Here is a 19,570-nt window from a genome sequence, read left to right on the forward strand (position 1 = left end):
CTCCCACCTACATGTCGCCAGAGTCTGTGCAGCCCTAACAGTACAGTTTGTTTTCTTAAAGGATCTTGTTACTGATGCTGAAGAAGCTCTAGTTAGCTTAACTAACAAATGCTGATGGGTTGAGTTTTTTTTAACTATGTGTGTCAGTTGTTAAGTTTGACAAATTGAAGAGAATCACTCTACTGTCAATCTTCCCAGTAACTACACTGATAAGGAAAATTCTAAAAACGTCAATAACTACACCCAAATTCATACAGTTAAATGGGGGAAATATGTGTAACGGTGATGCGAAGGCATGCTCTGATAAATCAGGCTGTAGCATCCCTAAGTGTAGTACCAGAAAAGCATGACGGTTATCTAGGCAGACAGTAATCGGACGATTGCTCTAATTGATTAACAAGACATGCTGGACTGGACAGAACAAGTCACCAATTATATTAGAGTTCACCTGCTTGAAACTTCAGGTAAAAGCGTGCTCAGAGCACTACAATAAAGCATGGAGAAATGAGGCGGCAATCTAAGGTAAAATTCCGAGGTGGTTTGTTTTTTGGAGGGGGGCCATACATCTTGAACTCTCAGTTCATGTAGTTTCCATGTTTCAGTCGTCTGATCATTTGACAAATTCTTTGGCTGCTGAGACTTGCATGCCTTGCAGATGCTTTTAGGAAATAATTGGGTTAATCTGTCAGTGCCAGGAAAGGATGGGATCATTTTTACTATACTTGATAAAATGTCTCTATCATAAAGGGGACTGGAATCTTTAGTTTTATCTGTAGAAAAAAGATGACTGTTTTCCTGCCTTCTGTCACTTTTGTTATTTCTGTAATTTCCACAATCTATAGAGATCTTTGCAATGCCTTTATAGAGCAGCACTTGTCTCATACTTTTCTCTATTAAAATATTTTCCTTTAAGAATAATCCTTGGGGGACTTCCCTGGTGGCGCAGTGGTTAAGAATCCACCTGCTAAAGCAGGGGACACGGGTTTGAGCCCTGGTCCGGGAAGATCCCTCATGCTGCAGAGCAACTAAGCCTGTGTGCCACAACTACTGAGCCTGTGCTCTACAGCCCGCGAGCCACAACTACTGAGCCCACGTGCCACAACTACTGAAGCCCGCGCATCTAGAGCCCATGGTCCACACAAGTGAAGCCACTGCAATGAGAAGCCCGCGCACTGCAACAAAGAGTAGCCCCCGCTCGCCGCAACTAGAGAAAGCCCGTGCACAGCAACAAAGACCCAACACAGCCTAAATAAATAAATAATTTTTAAAAAGGAATAATCCTTGGGAAACTTACACAACAATGTAAAGCAATTATACTCCAGTAAAGATTTTTTAAAAAAAAGAATAATGCTTGGGTTCAAGATTTACTTATAAACAAAGCAGACATATTCGTGGTTTAGGATTATGAAGCTTTATATGATGTCTGATTCTCAGCTGAAATAAAATGTTAATGGACTTTTTTGCTAACGGACCTCAGAAACAGCCCAACTCAAAAGTACTTGTGGGCTTCCCTGGTGGCGCAGTGGTTGGGAGTCCGCCTGATGACGCGGGGGACGTGGGTTCGCGCCCTGGTCCGGGAGGATCCCACATGCCGCGGAGCAGCTGGGCCCGTGAGCCATGGCCGCTGAGCCTGCGCGTCCGGAGCCTGTGCTCCACAACGGGAGAGGCCACAGCAGTGGGGGGCCGGCATACCGCAAAAAGAGGCCCGCGTACTGCAAAAAAAAAAAAAAAAGTACTTGCAACTGCTAACTGTACAATATTACTCTTTATTTACTGCAACATAAACTGTCAAATGGAAATTGCATATTATGTTGCAAAAAACAAAACCAAAAACAACATAGGAATAGGATACTTTACCAAACAGGATTTCAGTCACCACCATCATTCAGATGGTTTTCACTTGTATTTTATACAAATGTAAAATTAAGGTTGCTTAACCATTTTATGAGTTTAATTTTTCTAATTTATTTTTGTACTTTTATAAAGATTTTAGATTATAAATGTTTGCCGTTTGTGGTATTTCTTTGAATAGTGTTATTTTTTTACTATATTAAAAGGTGTGTTTTAAATCTTTAATTTAAAAGTATTACTAATATCTACATTAAGACCCTTTAAGGAGCGACAGGGCGACTCTCTGGAGGCCGTGTCCTCTGTGGTGCCTGAGGAGGACAAGCTCTGTTCCTCTGAGCACCAGTGGTCAGACCATTCATGTCTCAGCATTTCTCCAGGACCAACCTACCCCAGGATGGTGTGGAATACAGGACATTCACCTGTCGCCCAGCCACCATTCTGGTTCCAAGGCTGCATGTCTCCACTGGATTGGTGAGAGGGTTGTCAGTGTTTTGCTCCTGGGCCTAATTCCAGCTGCTTATTTGAATCCTTGCTCTGCAATGAACTACTCCCTGGCTGCAGCCCCTCCCTCTTCATAGTCACTGGGACATTGGACAAGTTGTGACTATATTACAGGGATTGGCACTCTCAGCTTTCACCTTTGCTAGGCTTTGTTATTTCAACGATCATGATGAGGGCATCTGCACAGCTGTTGCTATGCTATGGAAGCTCTGACCTTTTAGACGTAATACCTTGAAAATTGATTGTACACCTCCCTTGCCTCTGCTCTGTCATGCCATTCAATTCACAATAAGGAGGAAATAACAGATAAGTCCATTGGTGAGACAAACCTCTTCTCCTAATCACCTCGTTATTTTTAGAATGTAATCTTTGAGGAAAGATTTGAGAGCAATTGTAACCAAAAAATTGTCAGACTGAGTTCTCTATGCTGGGGAGTTAATGGGGTGTCTCTCAGCTTCTCACAAGACTCACAGTATAACTAAACATTATATATGAGCTTTTGCCTTTTAATTTATCAAACTCTTAAAGGGAATTCAGCTTTATTGCTCTCAATAGCTGATCAGACTTCTATATTTGTCCTAGGATGGTAGAGAAAGGGAGAGACTGTTAATTCGAGAATAAAGACTTTCAGAAAATTAGGCAGTGTTTAGTTTTTGCAAAGTTTCCCGCTCTGTTCAGTCGATACCAGTTACTGATGGTTACATGTCCAAGGTAAACTGGCAAATTAGAAATGCTGATGTTTCACATTACTGATTTCTAAATCCTAGGAAGAAGAGCCTGGAGAGTTCCTGAATATAGAGAAGTTCCATGTAGGGAAGAGGTCCCTTTATAGATGTTTCAAATTGTTACAGATTCTAAACCTAGACTTAATCGTCAAATGTGTTTATTTTACTTGTCCTAAAATAATCTGTCCACAGATATAAAATTATAAGTAATAAGTTGTTGTTTTCCCATTGTGGGAATCTCTAATGTGAAGATGTATTCTATGAAGATAAAGTCTTTTTTAAAATAAGATGCTGTGTAATAAAAATTTATTCTACTCCAAAAAAAGACCCTTTAGATACCCATTTTTTTTAATTAATTAATTTATTTATTTATTTTGGCTGCGTTGGGTCTTCATCTCTGTGCGAGGGCTTTCTCCAGTTGCGGAGAGCAGGCTCCAGATGTGCAGGCTCAGCAGCCGTGGCTCACGGGCCCAGCCGCTCCGCGGCATGTGGGATCCTCCCAGACCAGGGCTCGAACCCGCGTCCCCTGCATTGGCAGGCAGACTCTTAACCACTGTGCCACCAGGGAAGCCCTAGATACTCATTTTTAAATCTGCACAAAAGTATAACACTTTACTTTGAATGCAGCAAAGCTACTTTCCATTCATTTAAACTGATAGACTTTTCTTTCTTATACAAGAAAGTGGAAGGGCAAATAGAGTCGAGGAGGGGGGTTGTTGGTTGTTTCAACCTCCAGATTAAATCATCTGCAGCTGTGTAGTTGAAACAGCGGTTCATTCTCTCTGACTATTGTATACAAAACTACTTAGTCTCACTTAAGTCTCAACCTTGAGGATGTCAACGTGAATTTATTTGGCCTGAGACAGGTGTGAGAGCAACAGAAAAGTAAGCTGGAAAAAAGGCCAGAGTAAAGCAGTTTCCTTTGGAGTAGTGTACAAACAAACAAAAATGCCTAAGTTAGAGAGAGAAACTATTTCCACTCTCTCTGTGTTTTTAAAAAAGTGCAATTTACTAGAGCAACTATACCCAAATCCCTTGGCAAACAACTCATACAAAAACATCAAGATCGGCCTTTCTCACCTTCTGAGATGCCCCACACTCTGTGGAGTGTTTCTCTCTAAATAAATCCACTTCTTACCTATCACTTTGTCTCTCACTGAATTGTTTCTGCGATGAGACATCAAGAACCTGAGCTTCGGGGCTTCCCTGGTTGCACAGTGGTTAGGAATCTGCCTGCCAGTGCAGGGGACACGGGTTCGAGCCCTGGTCCGGGAAGATCCCACATGCCGTGAGCAACTAAGCCCGTGCACCACAGCTACTGAGCCTGCACTCTAGAGCCCGCGAGCCACAACTACTGAGCCCGTGAGCCACAGCTACTGAAGCCCCCGCGCCTAGAGCCCATGCTCCACAACAAGAGAAGCCACTGCAGTGAGAAGCCCGCGCACCACAACGAAGAGTAGCCCCCTCTCGCTGCAACTGGAGAAAGCCCACGGGCAGCAATGAAGACCCAATGCAGCCAAAAATAATAAACAAATTAAATAAATAAATAAAATAAAAATAAAAAAACATCAAGATCTTCCACTGTACCTCGAAGGTGGGTCACTTGGTTGTAAGTAGCCAAAGCCAGTCCCAATTTAAAGCAGAAATCTTCTGATGTGACACTAAATTGCTGTTGCTTGAAAAACATTTTCACAGTCACAGTTCTCACTTTTCTAAAATTGCAATTTCCAGAGGGAAGACCAGAGTTCAATTTAATAGTAGAATACAACTTTGCTGTCATTTGCCAAGCACATTAATAAGCCATTTGGAACTTAACTTTGGTTATCTACATACGACAGAATGAAGGTAAGGGGGCGGGGGGAGGGTGGAATCTCCAAATTTGTACTTTGTTTCTCCACTTAAGAAGGTAGAAAGGCCAAAATAGAACAGCTTTTAAGACATTCAGTTTTACATTTCTGCATATTGGAAATAACCTGACATTTTAGCATGCTTCTAAACAGAAAACAGTGAATAAAATCATCATTCATGCTCTGAATTGTCTTTATATTTTTCCCTTAGATTTAAATTTAATTGAAAACAACCTCACATTGTTAGAAATTGCCCTCTTGGAAGAGAAATAAAGAAAGATAATTTACCTGAAATCTTTCCAGATAAAAAGTCGTTAACGATCGTGGAGAAACAATCCAGTATTTAATTAGTCTGTAATATCTACAACCATCAGGAAGCACAATAGCGTATTTCAGTAGAAAAGACTTGGGAGATGGAGCACCACGTAGTACTGTATCTGCCTCTAGACATTGGAAGTGCACGCTAAAGAAAGATAAGTCTTCAGGGAACAACACACGAAGTAAGCTGTGCAAATATACATCTCCAAAAAAGGCAATACAGTTTTAACTTCAGTAGCTAGATGTGGGGATGGATACCTTATCAAGATATTTTTCATATTAGAATAAGATCAGCTGACCAAATATTAACTAAAGTACTTTTAAACACTGTCCTAATTCAGTAAAAGGTGTATACTCTGAGGATTTTAATTATTGGAATTCACTAAGTAAGGTAATCTATGACATTTACTGGGAGGAGAAAATTGAGAAGAACAGAGAAGATACATAACATAACACTTCACAGATTTTGAGAGAAAATAGCTTGTTATTGTCAGGGCACCTCATGTCTCCTTTGGCTAAGTCTTAATCAATTAAAAAAGTTACGAGTTCATATTCTGCTGTTTTCATGTTTTTATTTTCACATTTTAAAAAAATTTCTTGCTTCCTTGTCTACATCTCTAGGATCCTTTTTAATTCACGAGAATGTGGAATGGATAGTTATGTTCTTTAAATCTGAAGAGAGAAAGCAGCCAACTGAAGAATATTACAACTAGACACAAACAAGTCATGGACATTATCTTCCTATTTATAATGATCATAGGAGAGGTGGCAGCTGTATCGAAGAGCAACATTCCCAGGGTAATGCACACATGAAACAGAGAAATGATATACATTTCTGCTACAAACTGAAAGTAATGCACTTCATGAATATAATGTGTCTGTCCTGTGTATTGCTTTGAGCAAATGGGGCTCCTCGTATATGAGTCCACATTGGACCAGATGACATCAAAACACAGCTAAAACTGCCCATAAATTTTTGTTAAAACTAAATTTCCTATTCCATTTCAATACATACACAAGTCCACCGATGAGAGCCAAAGATATCCCTAACTTGAAGGAATAGTAATAATTTATAGGCTTCCTGGTTCTGACATTGACCATCCGTCTCTCATTTCTCTCGGCTACCCATGTGAACATTTGCTGCGCTATGATACCCCTCTCTTTGAAATTTTAAATGTCATCTGCTGTAAATTTACTTTTAGCAGAAAAGTGGAGGACATTCGGAACAGACATCACCTGGAGCATTTCAGAGGCCTCGGGGCTTTCATCAAAATCCACCATAGCAAAAAATACCTTGTTGCTGAATGCACTGGAGAATTGCCAGGAATCTGCCAAGATCTGAAATTCTTGAAGAGCAAGTTTGCATGTTACACATAATCTAAACTTCTGGAGAGTAGTAAACGTCACAGTAACAGAATAGTTTCTTGGTTTTTCTAATACAAAACGATTGAACATGGCATCATTCATTCTTATCACTCTGTTTTTCTGAGTCCAGTCCATCAGCTGTCCGACCTTTTCTGCTAATATCTTCTTCCTTTGTCCAGGATGTGCAGGAGCCTCAGGAGTCATGAACACCAAAACCACCACCATGGTCAGAGATACACGCCAAAGCCACCACCATTCTTCCATATTTGTTTACTTCTTTTTGTTAAGTTTCCAAATATCTATGCCAAAATCTTATCATTTCTCCCAGCAATTAATTTGTCCAGGACCTTTTATTTGTCTTCTTTAATCCTAGTAAAAGAGCTATATCACAAATTCCTATGCATGTCTGGTTTATGAGCCATGTATTAGAGTTTAGAAAATATTCTGTGAAAAAACAAAATTCTGTGATCAAGGAAGTCTTGGAAATGTTCCAGTCTGTCTTTCTGCAGAGTTCCAGACTCACATTTCTAACTGCCTCCTGGACAGCAATACCTAGATCCACCACAATCACCTCAAACTACTCAAAAGCCAACCTCATCATCCCCTTGCCTGCCAAGCCCTGGGTTCTCTGCCTCTCTTCCCACTGTGACCCCATCCCACCAATCACTGAGGTTTTAAAACTGAGGACTCTTCTTGGACTCCTCTCTTACCCTCCATCCATCAAACCAGAACTTAGCCTCTGGAGCAGACTGCCTGAGTTTGGATCCAAGCTCTACCACTTAGTTTTGTGACCCTGGGTACGTTCCTCACTTCTCTGTGCCTCAGTTTCCTCGCCTGTAAGACGATGGTGGTCATAGCATCCATCTCCTAGGATTTTTCTGCACAGCCCTCAGAGAGGAGCAGGCGGGCAAGCTGGGGATAGCATCCCTGCCTTCCTCTTGCTGTCCAGCGCCACCACTAGAGGCAGTGCGGAGTCGTAACTGAGAGAAGGTAGACCTGGGGACCAGATGCATCTAGGTTTCCATCCTTACCAGTCTCTTCAGTTACTAGCAAAAATGGGGGTAATGCCTACCTCACCTATTAGTTATGTACATTACCTGTCAACATCTTCCAATGTCTAGAACGGTACTAGCACGATTGGATTTTTTTTTCCTTCTCCTTTTTAGAGAAATGGTTGGATACTGAGCATTACTTCTAATACCTGTTACCTCTCCCAGGGACGTGCCCTCTCCAATTACGATGATCATTCCTTCTATGCCGTCAAGCAGATGATGAAATTATTGGGAAAGACAGAATCAGTAGAATGTGTGTAAATAATGTTAAGTTCTGGGAAGGATACCTGCTGGAGAGTGAGCCTGACTGGGAGATTACTCTGGCTATGCACGGCACCTTTTTTTTTCTTTTTGCCATGTCGATGCGTAACCTTTATCAAAGTAAAGATTTTTAACTTGTGAATGAAGTGGACGCGATATCCTGATGCCCTCCTCCTCCGCATCCTCTTGCTGCACCAGCCCCGCCGCCGGCCCTTTCCTACCCGGAAGGCCTCTGGGCCCCAACGGCCGCCGCCACCGTCGCGCCGCCCGGCGGTGACTAAGCTGAACGCGGGCTGTGATGACCCGCGCGCGGAAGAGGGGTGCCTAGCAACCGGGGGCGCTTAACAGAGGAGCCGGCGAAGGGAGGCGGAAGTGCGCGCTGGGAAGGTGAGAGGAGGAGGGGACAGGGGTGGGGAGGTGCTCACCCGCTCCCGCTCCTTTCTCTGCGCCGGGGTATTAATTTAAACTGAAGATGATTATCCTAGGAGGGGAAGGGAGGGATTGGGCTGGAACTAGACAAACCGCAGCTCCTCCCGCTGGGGCCCCTCACACACCCGCTCCTCCTCCTCCAGCAGAGGGCAGAGGGAGGGAATATGACCCAGGTGGGGAGGGGACCAGCCCCCCACCACCAATTCCCTAGGGCCAATTCGAAGCCCCTTCGAAACAAGCCGGTCCTCTCTGGATGGGGATAGGACTCCTTCTCTTAGATCCCGCAGGGCCCTAGCCCAAAGCTGGGGCAGGGAAAGCAAAGAAAGTAGCACAGGACTTGGTTACTGGAAGTAGTGGTGGAAACTGGATTAAGGACTACTTTTCCTGCTACCTGCCCCCCCCCTTCCGCCAGCCCCGCCGAGCACTTGGCACTACACACACACACACGCACACGCACACGCACATGCACACACACACACGCGGACACACACACACTGAGGAGCCCCATTATCCCCTTTCACCTGCTCCAGGACCTGTAGGATCCAGCAGTTTGTGTCTGTGGATGCATGGGTGGGAGGAAACTTAGTTAATGCCTCACACGAAGTTGAGTGTAGGGAGTGCTGTTTCCAAGCAGGCTTCCAGCAGGAAGGGGCTTGGAGCGAAACGGACAGGAGCACATCCTTTGGAGGCTTTCCTCAGTGGTCTCCTGCAGCCTTGTTTGCTCCCTCCAGCAGAGGTGGGTGTCTTGGAACAGGCCTGGGGTCCCTGAGCCTTCGGCTCCTGCACCATGGCCACCCTGAGTGTCAAGCCCAGTCCACGTTTCCAGTTGCCGGACTGGCACACCAACAGCTGCCTGTTGTCCACTAACGCTGAGCGGCAGCGAGATGCCTCACACCAGATCCGCCAGGAGGCCCGGGTCCTCTGCAATGAAACCAACAACCAGGTTGGGGGCCGGAGCCCAGTTGGGTGGGAAAGGGATAGCCCCCAACTCCCGATAACCTCTTTATCTGGCTCTGTCTCTTCCAGACCATTTGGGACGAACATGACAATAGGACTCGACTGGCAGAGAGGATTGATTCTGTCAACCGGTGGAAGGAGACGCTGGACAAGTGTCTGACGGATTTAGATGCCGAGATCGACGCCCTGACACAGGCAGGGAGCCAGGGCAGGGTGCCAGGAGACCCTGCCTGCAAGGACCTCCCTCTCCCTCCCCTCTTCCGGGTCAGGGTATTTGGTGGCATGTCCATCTGAGTCACTTGGCCTAAGTGGGGATGAGAGCTGCTTCCCAGCGGATGGCCCCACCAGCCTCCTGTGCCCTCTCTTTTCTAGATGAAAGAGTCAGCAGAACAAAACCTGCAGGCCAAGAATCTGCCTCTGGATGTGGCCATTGAGTGCCTGACCCTGCGGGAGAGTCGGCGTGACATTGATGTGGTGAAGGACCCCGTGGAGGAAGAGCTGCACAAAGAGGTAGAGGTCATTGAAGCCACCAAGGAGGCCTTGCAACAGAAGATCAGCCAGGCCTTTGAGAAGCTCTGGTAAGAGAGAGATGTGTCATTTGCACGTTCACCCGCCTTTGAAGGCTGTGTTTTAAATGTAGGACATGTGTATCGTGGGTTACAAGTCACTGGCTCTCAGGCCGCCTTCTGCCCCCGCCGTGCCCATGGCAGAAACCACTCACCCACTGATCGTAGTACTTTTTGCACCACCTGGACGTGGTCTCAGAATACTTCTCATGAACCTGCTCTAGGCAGCCATTATCAATTTATTGGAAGCATGAGAGATGAAGCCCATGTGCCACCACGCCGACTTTCTGGGAGTGTGAGCCTTGTGAGTGTGGCTACTGGAGTGTGCCCTGTGGGTGTGTGCAAGCACTTGGTGCCATAGTTTTGTCTGTGGGGAGCTCATCCAGCTGTGCCTATATTTGTCTCAGCTGCAGCGGCAGCTCCACTGTCACCTCAGCTTTCCCATCCCTCCTTGTCCCTTCAGTACCATGGGCGCTGCGTTCCAGGGCCTTGGAGGTATGGCTCCTGATCCAGTCTGTTCTGTCCCCAGCCTCCTGCAGGAAGTCCGACAGCAGCTCAACTCTGACCATCGGGGCAAAATGGAGGCAGTGGACATTGACAGAGGCTGCTTCTCTCTCAACCTCAAGTCCCCGAACATCTCTCTGAAGATTAATCCCACACGTGTCCCCAACGGGTAAGAAGGGCGTTTCATTCAGTCTCTCTTCCTCCCCGCAGAGGCCATATTCTGATTATTTCCTGCCACCTGCAGCTCCACCACACTCCAGCAGTGGGATGACTACAGTCAGTTCAACAAGAACCGAGCAGAGGCTGAGATGAAAGAGTCCATAGAGCTGAGGGAGGCCATCGCCCTAACTATTGCCAAGGTGACTGACCACTCCCCCTACCCCGATCCTCCATGACTAAGAGATGGCCCCAGCATGCACTCAAGCGCTTGTCTTCTGTTCCCTGTCAGCCATGTGGCATCCCACCCCTCACCTGAGCGACATCCTCAGCTGGCCAGAGCTCATACCCTCCCCTTGCCCTGCCTACTTTCTGTCCTCAGACCAACAACGAACTGGAAGCCCAGAGGGTTGCAACGGAATTTGCCTTCAGGAAGCGGCTGTGGGAGATGGAGAAAGTGTACAGTGAGCTCAAGTGGCAAGAGAAGAATGTGAGCCTTCTCCGTTTGGTCTCCTGGGGCCTGGACTTCCTGCTGTGGGATGAGGAGCCTGAGGCCCTGCCAGGAAGCCCCGGACTGGGTGCACCAGGTGGAGACCAGTCACTCTGTCCCTGCAGACCTTGGAGGAGATTGCCGAGCTGCAGGAGGACATCCGGCATCTGGAGGAGGATCTGCGCAGAAAGTTACAGAACCTGAAGCTATGCCACACCCGGCTAGAGACCAGGACCTACCGGCCCAACGTGGAACTCTGCAGGGACCAGGTACGAGGGCACCCCAGTGGGGCATGGGCCCCTGGCTAAGGTTCCTCAGGATGACTCACTCCCTGGTGAAGCAGGGGTGCTGGCGCAGGGCAGCCCCCAGACCCGTGGGCAGAAGGACAGTGTGGCTGACCTGGACTCCCAACCTGCCCCTCTGCCTCCAGGCACAGTACGGCCTCACTGAGGAGGTTTACCAGTTAGAGGCAACCACTGCTGCCCTGAAGCAGAAGCTGGCGCAGGCACAGTAGGTTTGGGGAGTGGGCAGGACGGGCGGGGAGACACCTCCCACCATTGGGGTCCCTTGCTGCCTGCCAGCTTCCCTGCTGTCTTCCTGATTCAAGGCTGGTGAGCTCAGCCCTGACCTCCCAGCCTCACACCGGCGGTGGTGGGCTGTTAATCCCTCCTCCCCAGGGATGCTCTGGACGCCCTGTACCAGCATCTGGCCCGGCTGCAGGCTGACATCGCCTGCAAGGCCAACTCCATGCTCTTGGACACCAAGTGCATGGACACCCGGCGGAAGCTGACCATGCCGGCTGAGAAGTTTGTGCCGGAGGTGGACACCTTCACCCGCACCACAAACCGCACCCTGAGTCCACTCCAAACCTGCCCGCTGGAGCTAACCTAGCGAGGGGGCTGAGGGAGGAGGGGAAGGCTGGTGGAAAATGAAAGAGGGAGGGCAGTGGAGAGAACGAATCTAATAAAGGTCGGGGGTTCTCAGTCCAGACGGTTCTTTGCTACCCCTGCATGTAGCCAGTGGGGAGAGGGCTCTTGGCTGTCCTGTGCACGGAGGAGCAAAGATGGTAACAACATCCCTCAAGCTCCATGTTCCCAATCCCATGCCCTTCTCTGGGCTAGGCCAGCACCCTGGGCTCCAGCGCCGTGATCTCTAACCAGCTCTGTCCCAGCTGGACCCTTGCGTGCCCTCTTGACGCCTAGGGGAGGCCCAGAGGGGGCTAGGGTGACAGGGGGAGGGCTTGGGGGTGGCCGTCCAGGACTGAATGACCCGAGCTGGGGCTGCTGTGGCACGGCTGGCCGACCGTGGGGGCAGTGGCCCGAAGGTCTGGCTCAGTGCGCAGCCCTCGGGGACCCTTTAGTGGCCGTCCCGCCCGGCTGTGACGCCGTTTACAGGTCGGGGAAACGCGGGCTAAATACAGAGGCCGGGCCCAATCGAAACGAGGTCTGCGGGACCGCCCCTTGTCACCCGCGGGGCAGCTGCGACTCCGGGCCGCCGGGTGGCGCTGTGGGGCCGGGGAAAGCCGCGCGGTGGGGCGCGCGCGGGCCGCACCGGAAGTGGCGGCTGGTACGCGCGGATGGCGGCGGCTGCGGTGATGACGGCGGCGGGCTGCGGAGGGGCTGGGGCGGCTCGCTCCCTCTCCCGCTTCCGCGGCTGCCTGGCGGGCGCGCTGCTCGGGGACTGCGTGGGCGCCGTGTACGAGGCGCGCGACACCGTCGACCTGACGTCAGTCCTGCGTCGGGTCCAGGACCTGGAGCCGGACCCCGGCTCGCCGGGGAGCGCGCGGACAGGTGGGCGGGGCCGGGCGCACTGGGCACCGGGGAGCTGCGAGGGACTCAGGCGGGGAGGGGACAGCGGCCGGAGGGGCCCGCTCTGCACGACCCGCGGGCACCTTGGATTCAGCGTGTCCAAATCCGAGCCCCGTCTTCGCACGTCTCGCCCCGAACGTGCACCAGCCCGGGGCTTGGCTACACAGACCTCCCAGCCGTGCAAGCCACGCCTAGATTGCGCCTAGTCCAATACTTAAGTCCCTGCCGATTTTACCCATTTTACGCGTTTTACCCGGGTCTCCCGAGTCAGTTGGCCACCAGTCCATCTCCACGCAGCTGGAGGGCACTTCTGAAAGCAGATCTTATCGCGGCCTCCCCTCATGAATCTCTGCAGTAATTTTCCATTACCCTTAGGACATAGCCAAACTCCTTAATGTTCCCTACGTGGCCGGCCCTCGCCTGCGTCTCCAGTTTCACCTTATACCACCCTTGGCCTTGCTGTCTGCGCTGCACTTCCTCTCACTTCGTGCCTCCTCTAGCTCAGGCCTTTGCATGTACTGCTATCCCTTTGCCTGTAAAGCTCTCTCCCCTCTGCCTCTCCCTCCCTGTGCAGTCAACTCATCACCCAGATCTCAGCGCAGTATCACGGCTGAGGATGATTCTTCTTGGAGAGCATGTAGGATAGTAAGAAAAAGGGGCCACACCCGGAACCCTGGAGGAGGAAAAGGAGCTAGAGAAGGAAACAGTTTATAGGAGGAGAAGCAGAGGGGAGATGGGTAACAACAAAACTCAAGAAAAGAATTTCAGGGCTTCCCTGGTGGCGCAGTGGTTGAGAGTCCGCCTGCCGATGCAGGGTACACGGGTTCGTGCCCCGGTCCGGGAAGATCCCACATGCCGCGGAGCGGCTGGGCCCGTGAGCCATGGCCGATGAGCCTGCGCGTGTGCTCCGCGGCGGGAGAGGCCACAACAGTGAGAGGCCCGCGTACCGCAAAAAAAAAAAAAAAATTTCAAGATGAAGACACTGGTTACTGGTGTGAGGCTACAGAGAGGTTAAGTGGGGGAAAGTCTAGACTTAGAAAAGCATCTTCAGTAGAAGGTTGAACCTTGGAAGTTAGATTTCAGTGGGTTTAGGAGGAAATGGAAAAGGAGAAAATAGAGTATGTTTGGTATGAAGGGAAGGAGAGAGATGAGCTGTGGCTGAGGTGAAGACAGAATGGGGGGGACAGTTCATAATTTCATTTTTGGTTTGATGTTAAGATGAGGGGAAGACATTTTAGTTTGAGATTTTAGGACCCTTTGGGTGCAAGTGGCAGAAAACCCAACTCAAAATGGCCTGAGCAAAAAGAATGCATTGGCTGGCATCACTGAGAAGTCCAGGGCAGGTCTGGCTTTAAGCAGAGCTAAATCAAGCCATCTCCTCAAGACTCAGTTCCTCTCCTTATTCAGATCTGCGTTCTTCTGGGTGGGCTTCACTGTAACAGTCCCTTCCCACGGGGTGGCCCTCAGCAGTTCCCAGCTCAGCGTCTCCAGCAGAGGAAGTTTCTCTTCGCAGTGGCACCAGCAGAGGTCTCTGATGGAGTCTCAGTGGTCTGGCTTATGTCACCCGTCCATCACTGAAACAGGGAATGGGGTGCTGTTTGGCTGGGCTGGAGGTGGCATTGGCTCCCTCCCCTATCATCTGGACTGGGAGTGGGAGAGAAGTGATTCCCTGGGGGAAAGCAGGGTGCAGGGACCGATCAGAGGGAGACCAGGTGCTGCTGCATTACAGAGGGAGGAGTTGAGACAAAGGAAGGGCAAGGTCCCTGGGGAACTGGGCTTGGGGGGCACTTCAAGAGGGACCAGTCCCTCTGAGGACAGACTGGAGAGTGTGGCTGTGAGTAGGTGCCTGTGAGCCTCTCTTCCTGGTGAAGTAGGGTGTGGGGGCTCCTGAGAGTGAAAAGGGAGGAGAAGGCAGGGTTGGGACTTGGGATACACAGAGCAGGGCAGGGATGGGGGGCAAGGGCAGAAGGCAGATGTGAGGAATAAGAAGGGGCTCACTAGGGAGTATGCTTAGTTCTCTGTAACTGTCTCTTCTTCAGATAAAACCAAGTCCTTGGCCCTAGCTGGCTTATAGCCTATTTGAGAAGCTACCACGTAACCAATGGTGTGTGTTACAAGTGCAGAGCAGTAGACTCGGGCACCCAGAGGAAGGAGCCAGGGCCAGAGGAGGGCGGGGGAGCAGCCCCAGGTGGGAGGGACTTGACCCAGGCTCCAGGATTGGTTCTGAGGATGTGGATTGGAGCAGTGGGATATAAGATGGGTGAGGAAGGGCGGGCTTCAGATGGCCAAGGCAGTGAGTTTGGACCTCATCCTGAAGGCAGCAGACAGCCATTCGAGCAGGAGAGTGAGATGAGGAAAGTGATATTCTACTCTTTCTGGCTGCACATATAGGTTGGGCTGGAGGGTGGGGAATATGCAGGAGATTTGAGAGGCCCAAAGCAGGTCCATTAAGACTGGAGATGCAGCCAGAAGGGGTGGAAGGTTTTCCTCCAGAAATCAGCAGGGCATGTGACTGACTCAGAGCCCTGGAAACTGGATGGGAGTGAGAGGCTGACTTGAGGCCTTCTGGAAGTAGTAGATAAAAGGAGTGAGCGGGAGGCCAAAGCCGCCACCCTCGAGCCCTGCAGCTCGATCTCCGCCCCCCGCCCTGTCCCTGCAGAAGCACTGTGCTACACAGACGACACAGCCATGGCCAGGGCGCTGGTGCAGTCCCTGCTGGCCAAGGAGGCCTTCGACGAGATGGACATGGCGCACAGGTGAGGGCAGTGGTCCTGGGGTGAAGCAAACCAGGTGGGCAGAGTTATTGCACCCCTTGACCAGAGCAGTGACATCTGTGCATGCCGGGACACCCTCCCCGCACACCCCGCTGCAGGACACTCTCCCTAGGGCAGCTGCAGCTTCCCAAGCTAGAAGTGACAGCACCGCTGGCACAGGCTCCTGAGGGCCCAAGGATTCCTCTTTTCCCAAACCAGCCAGGTTTCTTCTCTCCCAGCCCTGGCAGGCATCTCTTAGATCACTACGCTGTCCCATTCTCTCCCCTAGGTTTGCTCAGGAGTACAAGAAGGACCCTGACCGGGGTTATGGTGCTGGAGTGATCACCGTCTTCAGGAAGCTCCTGAGCCCCAAGTGCCGTGATGTCTTCGAGCCTGCCCGGGCCCAGTTTAATGGCAAAGGCTCCTACGGCAACGGGGGCGCCATGCGGGTGGCCGGCATCTCCCTGGCCTATAGCAGTGTCCAGGATGTGCAGAAGGTAGTTAGGGCTGGCTGGCTTCTGGACACTCTCGTCCCTCCCTCCTCTGCAGCTTGGGTGCTGTGACAGCAGGTCTTTGCCTCCCTCATCTTTGCCCTAGTTTGCCCGGCTCTCGGCCCAGCTGACACACGCCTCCTCCCTGGGTTACAACGGTGCCATCCTGCAGGCCCTGGCTGTGCACCTGGCTTTGCAGGGTGAGTCGTCCAGTGAGCACTTCCTTGAACAACTCCTGGGCCACATGGAGGAGCTGGAGAGTGATGCCCAGTCTGTGTCAGATGCCCGGGAGTGAGTATGCGGGCTGGAGGCGGGCTGGAGGCGCGTCTGTGCATGTGCATGCTGGTGGGGTGGCCCTGCCTCAAGCAGAGACCTTCCTTTAATTGCAGGCCCTAAGGAGGGGTGGGAAGAAGCCCTTTGCCTTGGCTGTGCCTCAGGGCTCTCCGGGTCCCAGAGAACAAACCGGGTGGCTCGCCCTTCCCACTTCTTGCCCTGACACCCGTGCTTAAGTGTCAGATGCCCACGTCCCTGCCTCGCCCTGCCATGCAGCCCTTCCCCCTCCTGCCTTCTCCACCCTGCTGGCTCCGACCTCCCTGAAATCTCGCCCCCAACCCACAGGTTGGGCATGGAGGAGCGTCCGTACTCCAGCCGACTGAAGAAGATTGGGGAGCTTCTAGAGCAGGACTCAGTGACCAGAGAGGAGGTGGTGTCCGAGCTAGGTGGGTAGTCTCCCACCCGTCATCCTTCAGGGTCAGTCTTGGGCTCAGGAGTGGGAGGGGTGCCTGGAGTCACGCCTCCTGCCGTCACACCTTTGCCAGGGTTGCTGAGACAGCAGAGCCACGTTCCGTAGGGTCTTTGGCAGGCTGCGAGCACAGCTCCTTCTTGTTCTAGGGCAACAGTACCCTCAGCCTTAAAGATAAACATCCCAGAGATGGCAGCCGGCCGCTGGTTTTTTACAGCTGATGGTGATAGTACTTTACTGTGTTCTGGGCACTATGCAGAATGCTTCACCTCTAGGATGTCATTTCACCCTTGCACCAGCCCTGCGAGAATTCCTAACTTTATTCACTCTGTACACGAGGAGCTGAACCCAGGATACAGGAATCACACAGCCAGTAGGTCGGCGAGCCGGGATTTGAACCCAGGTAGCCTAACTCCAGAGCCTGTGCTCTTAATCGCAGCCCAGCTTGAAGCTGAGAGTGTTGACTTGTGGCAGGTGGCAGGAAGCCTGGGGACATGTGGGGCTCGGGAAGGGGGGTGGCTCAAGTTCCCATAATCTGGCTTCCCCACAGGGAATGGCATTGCTGCCTTTGAATCTGTGCCCACCGCCATCTACTGCTTCCTGCGCTGCATGGAGCCCGACCCCGAGATCCCCTCTGCCTTCAACAGCCTCCAGAGGACTCTCATCTATTCCATCTCACTTGGTGGGGACACAGACACCATTGCCACCATGGCCGGGGCCATTGCTGGCGCCTACTATGGCATGGAACAGGTGCCAGAGAGCTGGCAGCAAAGCTGTGAGGGCTATGAGGAGACTGACGTCCTGGCCCAGAGCCTGCACCGGGTCTTCCAGAAGAATCTGTGAGGGCCACAGCTCCGCCATACCCAGCAGGACCAACTACAGCTCGGACTGGAAACCCTGGGCTCCCTTAGGCTTGGCTCCCTGCCTCGGCCTTCCTGCGGTGTGGCCGGAGTGCACCCTTGGGGCTGGGGACTCCTCTGGGGAGGTCACTGAACAGTGAGGGAGGGACAGGTGCCTTCTGGTGCTGGGTTCCTGGCTTCTGCAGAGCCTCGGTGCTCCTGGCTCCTCAGTCAGACATAAGGGACCGGGGCAGGTTTTATTTTGGAGCAGTACTTGTGGTGTTTTCCTTTATTATCTAGGACATGGGATTTGGGGAGGTGGAAATGATCTGCGGCATCGTTTCTCCTTGTTGGGATTTAACCAGTTTGCCAGGATGCCTGCCTTTGACTGCACAGGGCCCCAAGCGCCAAGTTTATATGGATCAGGAGGTGGACACGTGAATCTAGCTGATCTAGATGCATACCTGGCCCTTGGCTGTCATGGGTCTTGTTAACAGCTTCCCGACGAAGTTACAGAGCAATAAACAGTTCTTTAAATCCCACCACTGTTTCCTGTGTTTCTCCTCTGCCCTGAGCGGATTCTTCCCCCCTCGCCCTTCTGTGCCTGTGCCTCTCTGTCTGGGCCTCACTCTCCGAGGAGCCAGGGACCCAAGCTGCTGGCCTGTGGAGGCATATTCCTCCAGCTGTTCAGCCACGAAAAGCAGAGCAGGCATGGTTTGGTGCTTTGTCCTGGTGGAGATCCCTCACAGCGGCCCAGGCAGCGGGCAGGAACAAGCCAGATTTTCCTGCTCTCAGAGCCTGGCTTCATAGGTTGCTCCCCAGATAGAACCCAGGCCCAGCCAGGAACCAGAACGCTGTAGGACGATGCCGAGGGGACCGTGTTATCACGGGACCGCTGACCTTTGTGTGAGGGGGGCACGTCGCCTCAGGTGAAGGCCGGGCCTCGTTCTGCATCTTGGGCCTCAGTCAAAGGCCTTGGCCTGCTGGGAAGTTCTGCACACCATCCATTCTGAAGAAAGGAAAATCGAAATGGAGGAGACACCGCCCCTCAAACTTGAGGGATATTCCAGCCTCGGTGGAGAGAGACGCATGCCCAGCTCTGCAGCTAGCCTGAGGTTTCAGGACTGTCGGACAGGCCTGCTTTCAGCCAAGATGGGGTTCTTCCAGGCTGGGGAAAACCACAGGATTTTTCAGGGCACAGGTTGGTCTCAGGTCTGCTGTCCAGATTCCCAGAGTACGGCAAGTTATGGGGCAGTGCTTTCTCCCAGGACAGCTCCCCTGGCCCTGCCTTCAGCGTTGGGCCTTGCACTAGCCCCGCCCACAGGAGCAAAGATTCCTGATTTCATTCATAATTTGTATCAGATGTTGAAACTTGACCCTTGGGATCCTGAGCCAGCTGTCATGCTCCACTACCCTTGAGAGCTTGCAGGAATGTTCCAGGGAAGCTTGATCCGTCTCCCCTAGCTCCAGCCACTGCCTCACTTTGCTTTCTTAAAATGCCTCTTGGCATTTACTTGGTGCAGAGCCTCGGCAGCTTCAGAGAATCAAGCATTTCTGATGCGGTGGTGACAGAACCCCTGGCTGGGAGGAATGCACGCTCCTCGAGAGGGTGCAGAGCAAGAGCCCCAGAGAGCTCCCTGGGTGCTTCATGAAATCCAGAGGCTCGAGACACCTCTGAATCAACGCCAGTTTCAGCACAGGGCTGTTTACTCAACAGGCTTTATTGAGATTGTGTCAATACAGTCAATACCGTTGTTTTTCTTTTCAAAAAGAAGTCCCATTTTCTTTGATTCCCCAGTGCATTTTTCCCCGAATCTTCTGTGACACAGGGTACATAATAGGTATGTAGAGAACTAAGCTCCTACACCAGGTTAGAAATGAAATTACTAACGGAAAACATTTAAACCTTAATCTT

At 51.1% G+C, this 19,570-nt stretch overlaps 2 protein-coding genes and 2 pseudogenes across 4 annotated transcripts; 3 read left to right on the plus strand and 1 right to left on the minus strand.

Moving 5' to 3' along the window:
* Window positions 1–403: 403 nt before the first annotated feature.
* Window positions 404–2,565, plus strand: LOC307186309 (succinate dehydrogenase [ubiquinone] cytochrome b small subunit, mitochondrial-like; annotated as a pseudogene). The gene is made up of 2 exons: window positions 404–464; window positions 2,107–2,565. The product of its transcript is annotated as a succinate dehydrogenase [ubiquinone] cytochrome b small subunit, mitochondrial-like (transcript).
* A 3,306-nt stretch (window positions 2,566–5,871) lies between these two features.
* LOC307186905 (dolichyl-diphosphooligosaccharide--protein glycosyltransferase subunit MAGT1-like) lies at window positions 5,872–6,871 on the minus strand (annotated as a pseudogene). The gene has a single exon. The product of its transcript is annotated as a dolichyl-diphosphooligosaccharide--protein glycosyltransferase subunit MAGT1-like (transcript).
* Window positions 6,872–9,136: 2,265 nt separating this feature from the next.
* On the plus strand, window positions 9,137–11,953 carry TEKT2 (tektin 2; the record flags this gene model as incomplete). Its single annotated transcript, XM_079930435.1, has 9 exons — window positions 9,137–9,292; window positions 9,376–9,501; window positions 9,679–9,884; window positions 10,402–10,545; window positions 10,621–10,735; window positions 10,915–11,022; window positions 11,148–11,291; window positions 11,453–11,532; window positions 11,700–11,953. The coding sequence occupies 9 exons, from the start codon at window positions 9,137–9,139 to the stop codon at window positions 11,911–11,913; spliced, it is 1,293 nt and encodes a 430-aa protein (XP_079786561.1). The 3' UTR covers window positions 11,914–11,953.
* Window positions 11,954–12,593: 640 nt separating this feature from the next.
* Window positions 12,594–18,208, plus strand: ADPRS (ADP-ribosylserine hydrolase). Its single transcript, XM_079936265.1, has 6 exons — window positions 12,594–12,812; window positions 15,490–15,586; window positions 15,873–16,080; window positions 16,181–16,365; window positions 16,693–16,793; window positions 17,367–18,208. Exons 1-6 carry the CDS (start codon window positions 12,599–12,601, stop codon window positions 17,657–17,659), a joined length of 1,098 nt encoding a protein of 365 aa, XP_079792391.1. The 5' UTR covers window positions 12,594–12,598; the 3' UTR covers window positions 17,660–18,208.
* Window positions 18,209–19,570: the final 1,362 nt, after the last annotated feature.

Source organism: Stenella coeruleoalba (assembly GCF_951394435.1).
Source record: "Stenella coeruleoalba genome assembly, chromosome: 1".
Classification (NCBI taxonomy): domain Eukaryota; kingdom Metazoa; phylum Chordata; class Mammalia; order Artiodactyla; family Delphinidae; genus Stenella; species Stenella coeruleoalba.